This window comes from Hemiscyllium ocellatum, chromosome 32 (genome assembly GCF_020745735.1).
Source record: "Hemiscyllium ocellatum isolate sHemOce1 chromosome 32, sHemOce1.pat.X.cur, whole genome shotgun sequence".
Taxonomy (NCBI): Eukaryota; Metazoa; Chordata; class Chondrichthyes; order Orectolobiformes; family Hemiscylliidae; genus Hemiscyllium; species Hemiscyllium ocellatum.
The window spans coordinates 16,130,618-16,145,914 of NC_083432.1; the positions used below are offsets into that span (position 1 = coordinate 16,130,618).

The following is a 15,297-nucleotide window of genomic DNA, read 5'->3' on the forward strand; positions in this document are numbered from 1 at the left end:
AATCTTATCCTCGTCATTCTTTTATTCCTGATATTCCTATAGAAAGCCTTCGGTTTTTCCTTGATCCTATCCACCAACAACTCTGACGTCCCCTCCTGGCTCTTCTTAGCTCTCTCTTTAGGTCTTTCCTGGCTAACCCTAACTGAGCCTTCACATCCCATCCTAACATACGTCATCTTCTTCCTCTTGACAAGAGATTCAACTTCCTTAGTAAACAATGGCTCCTGCATTTGACAATTTCCTCCCTGCCTGACTGCTACATACTTGTCAAGGACCCGCAGTAGCTGGTCCTTCAATAAGCTCAACATTTCAATTGTGCCCATCCCCTGCAGTTCCTTCCCCATCCTATGCATCCTCAATCTTGCCTAATCGCATTGTAATTGCCTTTCCCCCATGTATAACTTTTGCCCTGCGGTATATACCTATCCCTTTCCATCACTAAAGTAAACATAACTGAATTGTCGTCACTATCACCAAAGTACGCACCTGCGTCCAAATCTAGCACCTGGCCAGGTTCATTACCCAGTACCAAATCTAAAGTGGCTTCTTGTTGGCCTGTCTACATACTGTGTCAGGAAACCCTCCTGCACACACTAGACAAAAACTGACCCATCTAAAGTACTTGAACTATAGTATTCCCAGTCAATATTTAGAAAGTTAAAGTCCTCCATACCAACCACCCTATCACTCTCGCTCATATTGAGGATTATTTTTACACCTCTAAATCTCTGGAACTATTTGGAGGCCTATAGAAACCTCCCAACAGGGTAACCTCTCCTTCCCTCTAATCTCAGCCCATACTATCTCAGTAGACAAGTCATGAAATGTCCTTTCTGCAGCCGTAATACTGTCCTTGACTAACAGTACCACACCACCTCCTTTTTTGTCATTTTCTCTGTTCTTACTGAAACATCTAAATCCGGGAACATGCAATAACCATTCCTGTCCCTGCTCTACCCATGTTTCTGAAATGGCCACAACATGTCTAAAATAGCCACTGCATATTGGTCCCCTTATTTAAGAAAGGATGGAAATGCACTGAAAGTATTTCAGAGATTTATTAGAATAACATCTGAAATGGGCAGGTTGTATTTTGAGGAAGGATTAGACAGGCTAGGTTTGTATCTGCTAGAGGTTTGAAAAATAAGAGGTGTCTTGATTGGAACGCCTGAGGGGTCTTGACAGGTTAAAATGTGTTTAGATCCCATTTGATTGGGGACTGTATTCAGCCAAGTGCTGCCTCAGTGTCAAAGGTCATCACCCTTACCTTAGGTAAGAGATTTAGTTCATTTGTTCAGGTACTAGAGGAAGAGTTTTCTTGTGGGAGAATCTAGAACTAACGGTCACTATTTTAAAATATGGAATAGCTAATTTTAGACAGTGATGCGGAGAACTATTTATTTACAGCAGTTGAGTCTTTGGAACTCTCTTCCTAAAAAGGCGCTGGAGGCAGTTTCTTTGAATATTTCTAAAGTAGAGATGGCTAGGTCCTTGCTAAGCAACGGAATAGGCGGTAATGTTGGGTAAGCAAGAATGTGAGATAATTAGATCAGCGTGATCTTATAGAGTCATAGAGATGTACAGCATGGAAACAGACCCTTTGGTCCAACCCGTCCATGCCAACCAGATATCCCAACCCAATCTAGTCCTACCTGCCAGCACCTGGCCCATATCCCGCCAAACCCTTCCTATTCATATACCCATCCAAATGCCTTTTAAATCTTATTGAATGAAATTGCAGGATAAAGGGACTAAGGGCTCCTCATTCATATCTACCCAATAGAATTGAAAATGGCCCAGATATGTGCTGTCCACAGAAAGCAGAAGCTCAATTTGGCCATAGTTGTGTAGGTCTCATTGATGATCCTTCCCAGTCTAATCTGCTCTAAGGAAAACAACCCATCTGTCCAATCTTTCTTCATAACTAAAACTATCCAGCACAAGCATCATCCTGGTTAGTCTCCTTTGCACCCTCTCCAGTGCGATCACATTGCTCTATAGTATGGACAGCGCAAAAGACTGAAAGACAACTTGGGCAATAAGTGGTAAGTACCATTCACACGACATAGATGCTAGTCCAATTATCTCCAATGATTCAGTGTACATTCCCCTTGACATTCAGCCATTGTCAGACCCCCCACCATCAAAAACTCAGGCTGGGGGATGGGAGTGTTGTCATTGAACATAAGTTTAAGTAGAACAGCTTTATAAATACTGTGAATATAAGGGTAAATCAGAGACTGATAATTCTATTGTATCTAACTCACTTCCTAACTTCGCAAAGCCCCACTGATGTCCATGTAGATGGAATCTTCACAATAGTCTGAATGAGTACACCCCTACAACACTCAATCTCAATTCCATCTAGAAGAAAGCAACCTGCTCAATCAGCAGCCCTTCAGTACCATGGGCAAGGCTTGTACAACAACATCCGCCAAAACCATGCCCTCTCTTGCCAAGAAGAATAAGGACAACATACTCATGGTGACACCAAAATGTACAGGGTCCCCTCAGGCCATGCCATTCTCACCTGGAAATATATCACTCTACCTTCATGATCATTGTCAAAATCCTGGACTCCCTCCTAACAGCAACGTTGGGGTAACTACACCATGTGGGCTGCATCTGTTCAAGGAAGTGACTCATTACCAGCTCCTTAAGGATGATTAGGGATAGGCAATGGGTCTTACCAATGTTGCCCATATCCCATGAAAGAGAAAAAACCAAACTACTACTGCAACTTCATCTCTGTCTTAGCTCCCTATTCCAATGTTTATGCAATCAGTCTCCATTTTACATGCTCTATAAACTGCGTTCACCATAAACTTTAGCATCTGTATTTGAACTTGCACCAAGTCCTGTTCTCTCCTACTCCCCCGTTCTTGGTTATTCACTCTTTGGAAATGAGCCTTGCTGGTAAAATCATTCCATCAGTAAAGATGGAGAGAGCCACCTTCTCGAACCGCTGCAGTAAACCTACAAAGCAATTTTGAAGGGTATTCCACTTTTTGATCAGGTGCTTACTGATCTGCATTGGCCCCTAGTCCTACATTCTTACCCTCTGATCACCTTGCCCCAGTAGCATCCTTCTTCCTTCCAACACTTTAGGATATGGATGCTTTTTCCAATTCAAGCCTCTTTTGCAGCCACTATTATAAATGCTGCAACATTGGAAACCTTGCTTTCAGTTTCATTTTTTAAAAATGTATTCATTTGTGGGATGCGAGCGTCACTGGATGGCCAGCATTTATTGCCAGTCCTTACTTGTCCTTGAGAAAGTGGTGGTGAGCTGCCTTCTTGAATTGCTGTATTCCACTTGCTGTGGGTTGACCCACAATGCCGTTAGGGAGGGAATTCCAGGATTTTGACACAACTGTGAAGGAACGGTAATATATTTCCAAGTCAGCATTGGCTTGGAGGAGAACTTGAAGGTGGTGGTGTTCCCATATATCTGCTGCCCTTATCCTTCTAGATGGAAGTGGTCGCGGGTTTGGAAGGTGCAGTAAGCTGCAAGCTCAGGAATTGCCCCCAGTAAACATCGGAACCTTTAATATCTCCTTACCTGACTCATCATCAAAATTTGTTTCATAATGCACGTCTGAAGTGTCTTTGAACATTTAACAAAGAGCAGTAGAGCTTACAAACAGCCCCTATGGCCCACCAATACTGAGCTGACATATGATGCCTTTCTAAACTGAAAAAAGACCTTTTGCCTCCACATTGTCCATATCCGTGCTGATTCATGTACCTGTCAAGGTGCCTCTTAAATGTTGCTATTGTATCTGCCTCTATCAACTCCCCTGGCATTGTATTCCAGGCATTTACCAACCTCTATGTAAAATATCCACCTCTCACATCCCCTTTAAATTTACCCCCTTTTACCCTAAACATTTGACTGCAGTCAAAGCGCTTTATAAATGTAAGTTATTTTAAAATTGGATATTCCTGTATGTGATGTTACACACTGTACAGCACAGCCACTATATTACAACAGGCAACAGTTTGCACTATTCCAAAGCACTACCATGTTCAGAATCACTCATTAAAGGTGTGGAGTATTCAGTTACAAGCATGAAATCATTTCATTTTACCACGTTTAACAACTTGTGCTTATTTTCATCTAAACTGATCTAGGGCTACTTCTCTCAGTAACATTGTGGAGTTCCCTATATGCTGTGATGTGTGCTGGCTCTCTGAGGTTTTTGCTTCTGAGTGCTGTGTTTCCGCTGCCTGATAGCTGCTCTTCATGAAGCGTGCTGCTGCCTAGCGCCGGGGCTGCTGCTATCGTCTGGCTTTGCTTCCTGCCTCTGTGTGCTGCTTCTCTGCTTCTCTGCCCTGCTTCTCCTGCTGTAAGCCACCTGGCAGGCATGACACTTCAAGGTAAGCCTCAAAGGTGTCTGATATTATTTTACTCACAGCTTCAACGGAAACTGAATTTTGATCACCTGACAAATAAGTTGAATCGATTAGGAGTGGTAATATTGGGGTAAAACAGACACTTTTGGTGTTGACGACATGTTGTGTTATGTGATGTTGTTGGGGATAGAACACATGATGAGTAACAAATGGGATATTCTGACCAGACCTTGGGTGAGAATCCTGAATTCCTTACATTTCCAGATGACATACCCCAAACTGTTTGGTTCACTGGTGAGGAGGGGTGAATCATAGAATTGCTGCAGTGTCCACACCGACCCTCTGAAGAGCACCCCACTGAGATCCACCCACCTTCCCAGTCCCTGTAACCCTATATTTCCCATGGCTAATCCACCTAGACTGCACATCCTTGGACACCATGGGCAATTTAGCATGGCCAATCCACTTAACCTGAACGTCTTTGTGCTGTGGGACGAAACTGGACACATCCGGAGGAAATCCATGCATACACAGCAACAATGTGCAAACTCAACACAGACAGTTAGAACATATAGAACATAGAAGGATACAGCGCAGTACAGGCCCTTCGGCCCTCGATGTTGCGCCGACCGAATCCTACCTAACCTATACTAGCCCAATAACTTCCAAATGCCTATCCAATGCCCGCTTAAATGACCATAAAGAAGGAGAGTTCACCACTGATACGGGCAGGGCATTCCATGAACTCACAACCCGCTGTGTGAAGAATCTACCCCTAACATTTGTCCTATACCTACCACCCCTTAATTTAAAGCTATGTCCCCGAGTAACACCTGACTCCATTAGCGGTAAAAGGTTCTTAGTATCTACCCTATCTAAACCCCTAATCATCTTATACACTTCTATCAGATCTCCCCTAAACCTTCTCTTCTCCAATGAGAACAGCCCCAAGTGCCTCAGCCTTTCCTCATAAGATTTTCCTACCATTCCAGGCAACATCCTGGTAAACCTCCTCTGCACTCGTTCTAAAGCTTCCACATCCTTCCTATAGTATGGCGACCAAAACTGCACACAATACTCCAGATGAGGCCTCACCAGAGTCTTATACAACTGCAACATGACCTCAGAACTCCGGAACTCAATTCCCCTGCCAATAAAGCCCAGTACACCATATGCCTTCCTCACAGCACTATTTACCTGGGTGGCAACTTTCAGAGATCTGTGTACATAGACACCAAGATCCCTCTGCTCATCCACACTACCAAGTAGCCTACCATTAGCCCAGTAATCCATCATCTTGTTATTGCTACCAAAGTGAACGACTTCGCACTTAGCTACATTGAATTCCATTTGCCACATTTCCGCCCAGCTCTGCAACTTATCTATATCCCGCTGTAACCTACCACTTCCTTCCTCACTATCCACAACTCCACCGACTTTTGTGTCATCCGCAAACTTGCTTACCCAGCTTTCAAGTCCTTCCTCTAGATCATTTATAAAGATAACAAAAAGCAATGGTCCCAAAACAGATCCTTATGGTACACCGCTAGTAACTGCGCTCCAAGATGAACATAATCCATCAACTACTACCCTCTGTCTCCTTCCAGCCAGCCAATTCCTAATCCAAACCTCTAATGTATCCTCAATGCCATACCTCCGAAGTTTTAGCATTAGCCTACCATGGGGAACCTTATCGAACGCCTTACTAAAATCCATATACACAACATCTACTGCTTTACCCTCATCCACTTCCTTAGTCACCTTCTCAAAGAACTCAATAAGGTTTGTGAGGCACGACCTGCCCTTCACAAAACCATGCTGGCTATCCCTGATCACGTTATTCCTACCCAGATGTTCATAAATCTTATCCCTTACCATTCCCTCTAAGACTTTGCCCACCACTGAAGTCAGACTCACTGGCCTATAGTTACTAGGGCTATCCCTACTCCCTTTCTTGAACAATGGGACCACATTCGCTATCCTCCAGTCCTCTGGTACTATTCCCGTTGACAATGACGACATAAAAATCCAGGCCAATGGCTCTGCTATCTCCTCCCTAGCTTCCCATAGGATCCTGGGGTAAATGCCATCAGGCCCAGGAGACTTATCTATATTCAACCTTTCCAATATTCCCAAAACCTCTTCCCTGCATATTTCCAGGGCATCCATTCTATTTATTTGTGATTCCATATTCACATCAGCAACAGTGTCCTGTTCCTGAGTGAATACTGATGAAAAGTACTGATTTAATGTCTCTCCAATCTCCTCCGCCTCCACACACAACTTCCCACTACTCACTACTATCCTTGACTGGACCGATACCTACCCTAGTCATCCTTTTATTCTTGACATACCTATAGAAAGCCTTTGGGTTTTCCCTAATCCTACCAGCTAAAGACTTTTCATGTCCCCTTCTCGCATCTCTTAGCTCCCTCTTTAGCTCCTTCCTGGCTACCTTATAACTCTCAATCGCCCCTACTGAACCTTCACGCCTCATCTTTACATATGCCGCCTTCTTCCCTTTCACAAGGGACTCCAATTCCTTACTAAACCACGGCTGCCTCACAAGGCCGTTTACACCATGCCTGACTGGTACATACCTATCGAGGACACGCAGTAGCTGCTCCTTGAACAATCCCCACATCTCATTAGTGTTCTTCTCTTGAAGCCTGTTTTTCCAATCCACACAACCTAAGTCATGCCTCACTGCATCATAATTTCCCTGCCCCCAGCTATAGCTCTTGCCCTGCGGCACACGATTATCCCTCTCCATCACTAAAGTAAAAGTCACCGAGTTGTGGTCACTGTCCCCGAAGTGCTCACCTACCTCCAAGTCTAACACCTGGCCTGGTTCATTACCTAGAACCAAATCCAATATAGCCGCCCCTCTTGCCTAAGGGTAGAGTCAAACCCAGGTCTCTGGCGCTTTGAGGCAGCAGTGATGATCACTGAGCTACTGTACCACAATGGTTGACACCCTCTTTATTCTCCCACCATCTCAGTTGAGTTGTAACGAGATTAATGAAAAAAAAACACGCCTTCCCTTGTGTAAACCTCTTACACAGATCCAAAGGAGCTTACCATTTACAATGAGGCAGTTTAACCAGGCTTCCTTGAGTTAACGAAAGGAGTGAGTTTATTCGTTCCTGAACCTTAGTGGCAGAGCACACATACACTTAAAAACAAGATAAAAAGATAAAAGTTCAAAAAGAAAGACATATGGGTCAGTCTCAGGATTATTCACAAAGAGAAGAATCGTTGACTGTTATGGAATTTTCAGAGTGGAAGTTACTAAAAATGTTGACACCAATAATTGAACAGTTATCTTTGAGAGTCTTGGTTTTGCACACTTTTTGAAGTTCCAACATTCAGAGTGAGAAAGAGTCCTTTCTTTGCTTGTTTCCTTTTTAATGGTTTGCAGCTCATTATTAGAGAGGATCAGTACCTTAAAAAGACTTGAGTGGCTAGGAGACAGTTCTTCTGCCATGATTTTCACAGCATGCTAATGCTTGAAGCAGGCCAGGTACACCCGAAAGCATCGAATCCCATTATTTCACTCCAGTGGAGTTGAAACTGGCCTTTTGTTTTGTACGTTCCTGGTGAGTAAAGCAGATATATTTGGAGGAGGTGGCATTCTGCCAAGAGGGGAAAGATAGACAGCTCCTCATTATCCCTGTTTAAGTCTCTCCCTGATTGAGGTCTCCACTTGACAGTTTACATGTGTGCGACTTTCCATGGACGTTGCTAAATAGTCAATGAATTTAAATCTGCAGTTTTTCTGCAGCACTCTTCCTTTTAAAAATTGCATTGTTTGGAATTAGAAGTTGAAAATAACTACAAATACTGCTTTTGCCCGAAACGTCGATTTTCCTGCTCCTCGGATGCTGCCTGACCTGCTGTGCTTTTCCAGCACTACTCTGATCTAAACAAATACTTCAGGGTCTAATCTATTGTAACTGGGATGATGGATCATACATGGGGAAATCAGTCAGCTGTTAGTGGGTGTTGGGAACCAGCCTGTTAATTTCAGTAGTATTTCTGTGATAGACTGTTTCTATATCTGAGAATGATACAGATAGGCTTTGCAATCATTTTAATCTATAATATTAATATTAATATAAATATAGAAGTTGTTTCAAATATGGCTGACTGGCTTGTGTGAAAGTAGTGTAGCAGGAAGTAGTTCAGGATCAAATTTTATCGGTAGGACTCAATATGGTTTTCAAACAAGTTTATTTTGCAGATAGATTCTCATAGTAGCTGTACATGAGGTTAACATGAGACCCAATTTACTGGAATCACTATTGGTCTGAGTACTGCAGTGTGGTTGGAGGCTGTGTTGATTTGTGCCAAAGCACTAAGGGGCGTGCTTCTTGCACGTGTGCAGCTGCAACAAAGTGCCTTTGGCATCATTAACACTGAAGTCCCAGATGGTTGTCTGCATTAAAACAAATAGGCACAGAAAAGGAAACCTATCACTGGGTGCAACTATTGTTAACATAAGGAGTCAGTTTAGCTCATTAGCTGGACAGTTGCTTTGCAATACAGAGTGACGCCAACAGCTGTAGGTTCAATTCCTATGCTGGCTGAGAAGCACTTTCCTTCTCAACCTCTCCCCAGGTCATGAGGTTAAACTACCGCCAATCCTCCCCCTCTCTAATGAGGGAGTAGCCCAATGATCTGGTAAGATGATAGTGACTTTAATTCCATTTCCTGTTTGTTGGAAGATGATTCACTGTAATTAATATAAACTGTACATTTTAAATAATGTACCAGTAAGACATACTTGACTGATAGATCAAATATTGCAGATTCTAATTTGATGAATATTCCAGTGTTTATTTTTACTGGGACAGATGATACACCACTTCAGGATCCATTTCAGTCTTTGTCTGGAATGACTGCTGTTTGCTGGTGTCCTTCCATTTTTGAGAGATGCTGGAAGTGCACCATTGCTGGCGACAAAGGTCAATCCTCGAGAAGCAGGTTCCACTAACTGTGACACACGTGAAGTTGCGTGTGGATTTTTTTCAGTGTTGGCATCTGTTACCAAGTTACAATGACCACTGGGCATTGTGCTGGAGGAAGCAGGTCACAGCAGGAATCATCATTTCGTTCTTTCTCCAGCTAGTGACTCCCAGGTGCAATAGTCAGTATTTCTGGTCTTCCATGTCATGCTTGCAAGCATCCTTGAAGCAGAGCCTTTAGCACTCCCCTGATTACCTGGCTTCGGGTACCTCACTCTGCAGAAGGTCCTTAGGTATCTAATCATGTTCCACCCTGCATCCACTAAAGCTGTCTCTGTATGATTCCTGTCAGCTTGCTTGGCAGCTTTGTCTTTGAAAAGATTGTTGCAAGTTCTGATTTTGTCCAGGAAGGGTTAGCATATAATGTGCCTTGGACAGCTACTATATTGCATTGTTCTCAGTATCATTAATAACCCTGTACGGTTAGTGTAATTTTCGTATCTTGTTTTCGGAAGAATCCTGGATAATGTGGTTGCAGATGACATGAGCCTCTCTTGGGTGGATATGGAGATTTATTAGGTACTTTCCAAGTACCATTTGATAGACCTGGTTTCAGGCTCCTGAACCAGAGTCTGGTGAGTTACCTCTGACCCACCAAAGAGCATCCCACCCAGACCTACCCTCCTGTCCTGTCCCTGTGATCTTGCATTTCCCATGGCTAATCCACCTAGCCTGCACATTACTGGACTCTATGGGCAATTTAGCATGGCCAGTGCAACTAACCTGCACACCTTTGAACTTAACAGATAATATCCCATTTAGAAAATAAATTGCCTTGCTGTGGTTATTGTTTATGTGACATTGAGTCCTGCCTTTTCACTGATGGCACACACTGTCTGTGGGTGGAGATTAGCTTTAAGACGGAGTAGATCTGTACCAGATCGTAAGGACCACATAATTTTGTCTGACCAAATGTAGTCGCACTTACCAATATCATGCAATAAACTTGCTAGTTATTTAAGAACAGTTCCTCTTCTGTGCATGTTCTACAATGCCTAATCATTACATAGGCCCAAAGTGGTGCAGAAACAAAGGATTGCTGATAGCAAGCTATCACAAGGAGCCCTTGCCCAGTGCCAAATTATAGTCAAAGTGATAAATTCCAATTTTGATCATTTGGGAAAATAACACATGCCCCACTTGGAAAATACTATCAACATGTCGATTCTAATGAAATTGATTGGTTCCATGTCAAGACTGATATGGACCCTGATAGAACTGATGAGCCACCAATCTGCCCTCTGTGACAATGCACTAATTCAAATGTTTCCCATCTTTGCTACAGGACACAGCAATCAATGGGCTTCGGTGAGGCTTCCTTTTGTTCAATGAATTAAGTATTGTCCTCTCTCAGAGCTGGACTTCACTCATCTGTTTTGTTTCAACCTAACAACTTCAGTGTCCAACTTTGGTATTTGGATGAGAAATGTTGTGGTTCGGCAAAGTTCCTAGGAACAATACCCGTATCAAAACGTGCTGATAAGTGCAGGGAAAACCTGTCCTTTTTAGACACATTCCACATAACAGAATCTAATTCTTCTAATTCCTCTTATTTTGTGACTCTTGTTTGAGTTCAAAGGACCTGATGATACTTCAGCAAGTGAACACTCCTCATGGCCATTTGGCTTAGTGTGGTTTTCAGTGACTTGATCTCACTTTCCCTGATATTCAAATTTTCATACCAATGACAAAACAGAAATTGCAACCCCAGCTGGTTATTATGCTCAGCATTCCAATAACATGAGGCCAATCTTAGCAGGCAACAGTTTCCCTGGTTAAGATCAGGGGAATTCAACAATGACCAGGGAGTTGAATCTGGTCTGTAAAAGACCACAGTCTTGCATTTGTATAGTGCCTTTCACCAAACTCCTGCACAGTCAAATACTTCTGAAGCACCATCACTGTTGTAATGTTGGAAAGGTAACAACCAATTTGTGTACAGCAACCTCCCACAGATAATGACTAGATACACTAAAGAAAGTCAGCTGGAGCCAGTCTTTACTTAGTTTTGATTTGGAGATGCCGGTGTTGGACTGGAGTGTGGAAAGTTAAAAATCACACAACACCAGGTTATAGTCCAACAGGTTTAATTGGAAGCAATTAAACCTGCTGGACTATAACCTGGTGTTATGTGATTTTTAACTTTTTACTTAGTTTCGCATTTATTTACAGGCTGAACCATTACACCTCCTAACTCAACCAGAACCCAATTTCAGCGAGTGCCTCTTTTCAACTACTCAAATCAAACTCCAAATAATGCTCACCTCATTAATTAAACCCAAATTGTTATACAGTCAGCTGGATTGCCTGTTTCAGCAATGTTGGCTGACGGACTAATATTAGCCAGAGCACTGGAACTAACTTTCCCTGCCCTTCAGAATAATGCAGTGGGTATTTTTCTCTTTCTTAGAGTGTGACTGGATTCTGGTTTAACGTCTCATCCATTAGGCAAAACCTCTGACAGTGCAGCATTCCCTCAGTAGTGCACAATAGTGTCATCTGATGAAGGAGGAGCGCTCCGAAAGTGTTTTGATTTTCAATAAATGTGACGTATAAATCCTAGTGTTTGTGTAACTTCTAGTGTCAACCTAGAATTTATGCTAAAATCTCTGAACTGAGATGTAATCCCATAATTCTTGGAATCTGGAACGAGCGTCACTATTTGAGCATTGACCACTATTTACTGAATGTTAATTCTGATAGATTTTCAGTGCAGTCAGTTATGCTATTAATTAAGTTAGCACCTCAGTTTGGTAGATCGCTGTTTTAAGAAGTATTATCATTGGACTTTTGTGTAGATATTTCATTTGGATAAGGAAGGGGAATTTTCATGTGGCAGATTTCCTCCTCCTCTTCTCTGCTCTGACTCACTCCATGTTGACCTTTCTCCTACAGATCTACGCAACCAGCCATACAGACGAGCAGATGCCATGAGGAAAAGTGTTCGGAAGAGAATGGACGAACAGACCCTTCGTGTATCCGGAGAAGTCTCGTTATAACCAGTTGCCTGAGCGATCGGGGAGGGGGTGGGGGGAGTCAGATAAATATCTGGGTGAAGAAACTGGTACCAGTTGTTACTCTCAGCCAAAGCTCTATACCAAGCTGTACTCCCAGTTTAGTAACAAACCTCTTTTGTATACACAATGTAATTCACTTGCTTGATGTAGATAATTTACCAGTACAAATGTCTTTGAGGACCCAAGTGAAGGGGGATTAAGGATACAACATTTCACATATAGCTGAAGTAACAAAGGCTGAGAATTCTTGAATATATGGGAAACTAAAGGGAGATGATGTGACTGTCACTTCCCCCTTGGTGAAGGGACTCCACATTGACTCCCTCCAACACCATGTCCCCAGTGGGTTTCTCCTGGTTAATGACCATAGAAACAAAACTGGAGGTGTTTCTTGGTTAATTGGTGTTATTTACATATCTGCACTGCTTTAGCCACCTTGCTTTGCATCTTCTGCATTTAAGACTAGAGAGGCAGTAATTAAAAATTGCTCACAAATTATCAGGAGCATTTTCACTGCCATATGGACAATCACAAGGAGACTAAAAACTGAATTCAGGGTTCAGGATGGGCTGGACTCTGTGACATTAAGATGTGAACATCTTAATTCCAGTTTATAGCGATCTCTCTAATTTACGAGGTTTACTTATAAAAGGTGCACTTGCTGAAGGGTGATTAATCGCTAATCATTCAGTGACACAGGACTGTATTTGGCTTTACTGGTTATAGATTAGCCATGAGAAAATGTATATGTATAATCTTTTTTATTCAAAGTCCTCTAATGCTATGAAGAATAGGAGTATTTGGATTAGAACTCATTGCGATTGTGTAGGCTGACCATCTTGATATGTTCCAAGAGTTATGGCAGAATTAAAGAGAACCAGCTCTGAAATTCAGGGGTGCTTCACCCAGAGACTGAATAAAGCTCTAAAGAGCTGAAACTATGATGAGTTTGCCTCTAATGCGTCAATGAAATTAGGAGTATGTCTTAGTACTAACTTGTGACAGCAGTTCAGCACTTACCCGTTCCACATCTAGATATGTAGCCCTCAGGTGTCAGTACAAAAGTAGTTCTTTCACATTTAGTTCCAGATTAAGGCTGAAAAAAGAGATTTTCCAACAAATGACCAAGATGATCTTTCAAACACCTTTTCCATGTAGTGGTGACTAGGGCACAGAAGTGAGCTGCATTCCCCTGCTCTTGATCTGTGCTGTATCTCGAGCCTGATTTCTAACTCTTTTCAAGGGAGCTGGTTTTTACGTGAGTTAAAAATCTTGGCCAGAGGACGTATCTGTAATTGTGAGTGGGTTCCTCTGGGATAGGAAAGAGGAGGTTCAGGCCATTCTCACTCCAGATTGAAATTGCGGAGTTGAGGGGAGAGAGTTAACAAAACCAAAATGAGCTGCTGTCAGAATTGGTGTCAAGACCGTCTCAGAATTTTGGAGTCAGCAGCCCTGAATTCCAAAGGTTCTGCTCTAGTGAAGCCCTTGGGATCTGACTATTTGCATCAGCACCTACAATAATTCATTCAGTCTGAAAGTTATGACAGAAGGCCAAGAGAACCCGATCTGAATTTCAGGATCTCCTCGATTAAAGCTATTGGATGTACACTCCAGGATAATCATTAAGATACACAATCTAGTCCCTTTCTATTTGTGATTTAGCTGAACGCATCATTTCAAAGTTACCAAGTCCCTGATATCCAATGCATCCAACAGCCTTTGGATAAATCTGATTTTACATCTCCATGTTTTTCAATTTTTATTTTTACTTTTTAAAGGGGTATGTTAGTAGTAGAATGCACTTGAACATATAAATTGTGGCATTATTTCTTGCAGCAGTAATTCCACTTGTTAAAATTTTTGCAGATCAATGTAAATCCTTTTTTTTCTAGTTGTACATGAGGTTGTAAATCTTACTTCTAAATTATCATTAAGTATTCAGTTCAGTCCCATTCACATCAAAACATCTTGTTTTAATGCAAAGGAGGGATTGATGGAGGGGTTAGGAGAGTTCCTGTGTATTTGCTTTGCCTTCACCCCGCCTGGCTGTGTAGGCATCAGGGCAAAGGGGAGGGTGTTTCCATTCAGTGTACATAACAGTGAAGTAAGCTGAAAGGACTCAAAACAATGAGAACTGTACTGTGTGACCATTTGGTATCCCATTAACCAAGTTGGCTGCTTTCAGCTGGATTCTATGAAAAGTGACTGCAAACACTCCTGTGAAATTCTTTGGAAGATTATGCTATGTTAATAGTGCTATATAATTGCAAGTTGTCAAGTGATTCCAACTTGCCACAGAGCATAGACAAAAAAGAAATTATGTTTGGAGACAAACTATTGGTAATTGATGCTTCTCTGACCGGTTCTGTTCAGCCCCTGAGGATCCAAGCCCAGAAGTTGATAGATTCAACAGCAAAACCAGGAAATTGGTACTTTCTGATAGTGTTAAATTAAGTCTATATCGGTGGCCTGCCTTTTATTAACACATGTAGACTATGCCTCCTATCTGATTTGAGTATTGGCCCATAGGTCTTTGTAACAAACACGTGGCTGAGAGAGGAATTGCTGAAGTAAATTGAGATGATGCTAAAATGTACAGAGCAAAGTTAACCTGAGGGTATGGACAGAAAGAGGAAGGTTCAGGTAGAGTAGGTGAGTGAGTAGCTGAAAATGTGTTGCTGGAAAAGCGCAGCAGGTCAGGCAGCATCCAAGGAACAGGAGAATCGATGTTTCAGGCATGAGCCCTTCTTCAGGAAAAGAAGGGCTCATGCCCGAAACGTAGATTCTCCTGCTCCTTGGATGCTGCCTGACCTGCTGCGCTTTTCCAGCAACACATTTTCAGCTCTGATCTCCAGCATCTGCAGTCCTCACTTTCTCCTAGGTGAGTGAGTAGGAAT

The 15,297-nt window shown here is 42.4% G+C and overlaps 1 protein-coding gene across 4 annotated transcripts in view; it reads left to right on the plus strand.

Moving 5' to 3' along the window:
• The window catches only part of LOC132831037 (formin-like protein 1), a 273,471-nt gene extending 258,379 nt beyond the window's left edge, over positions 1-15,092 (plus strand). For 2 of the 4 annotated variants that reach the window (XM_060849081.1, XM_060849083.1), the window contains one exon: positions 12,279-15,092. In XM_060849081.1, coding sequence (XP_060705064.1) covers positions 12,279-12,382 — 104 coding nt within the window. In that variant the 3' untranslated portion in view covers positions 12,383-15,092. The remainder of the gene's footprint in view (positions 1-12,278) is intronic. The other 2 variants (XM_060849082.1, XM_060849084.1) reach the window with 1 other exon arrangement.
• The last annotated feature ends 205 nt before the right edge of the window (positions 15,093-15,297 follow it).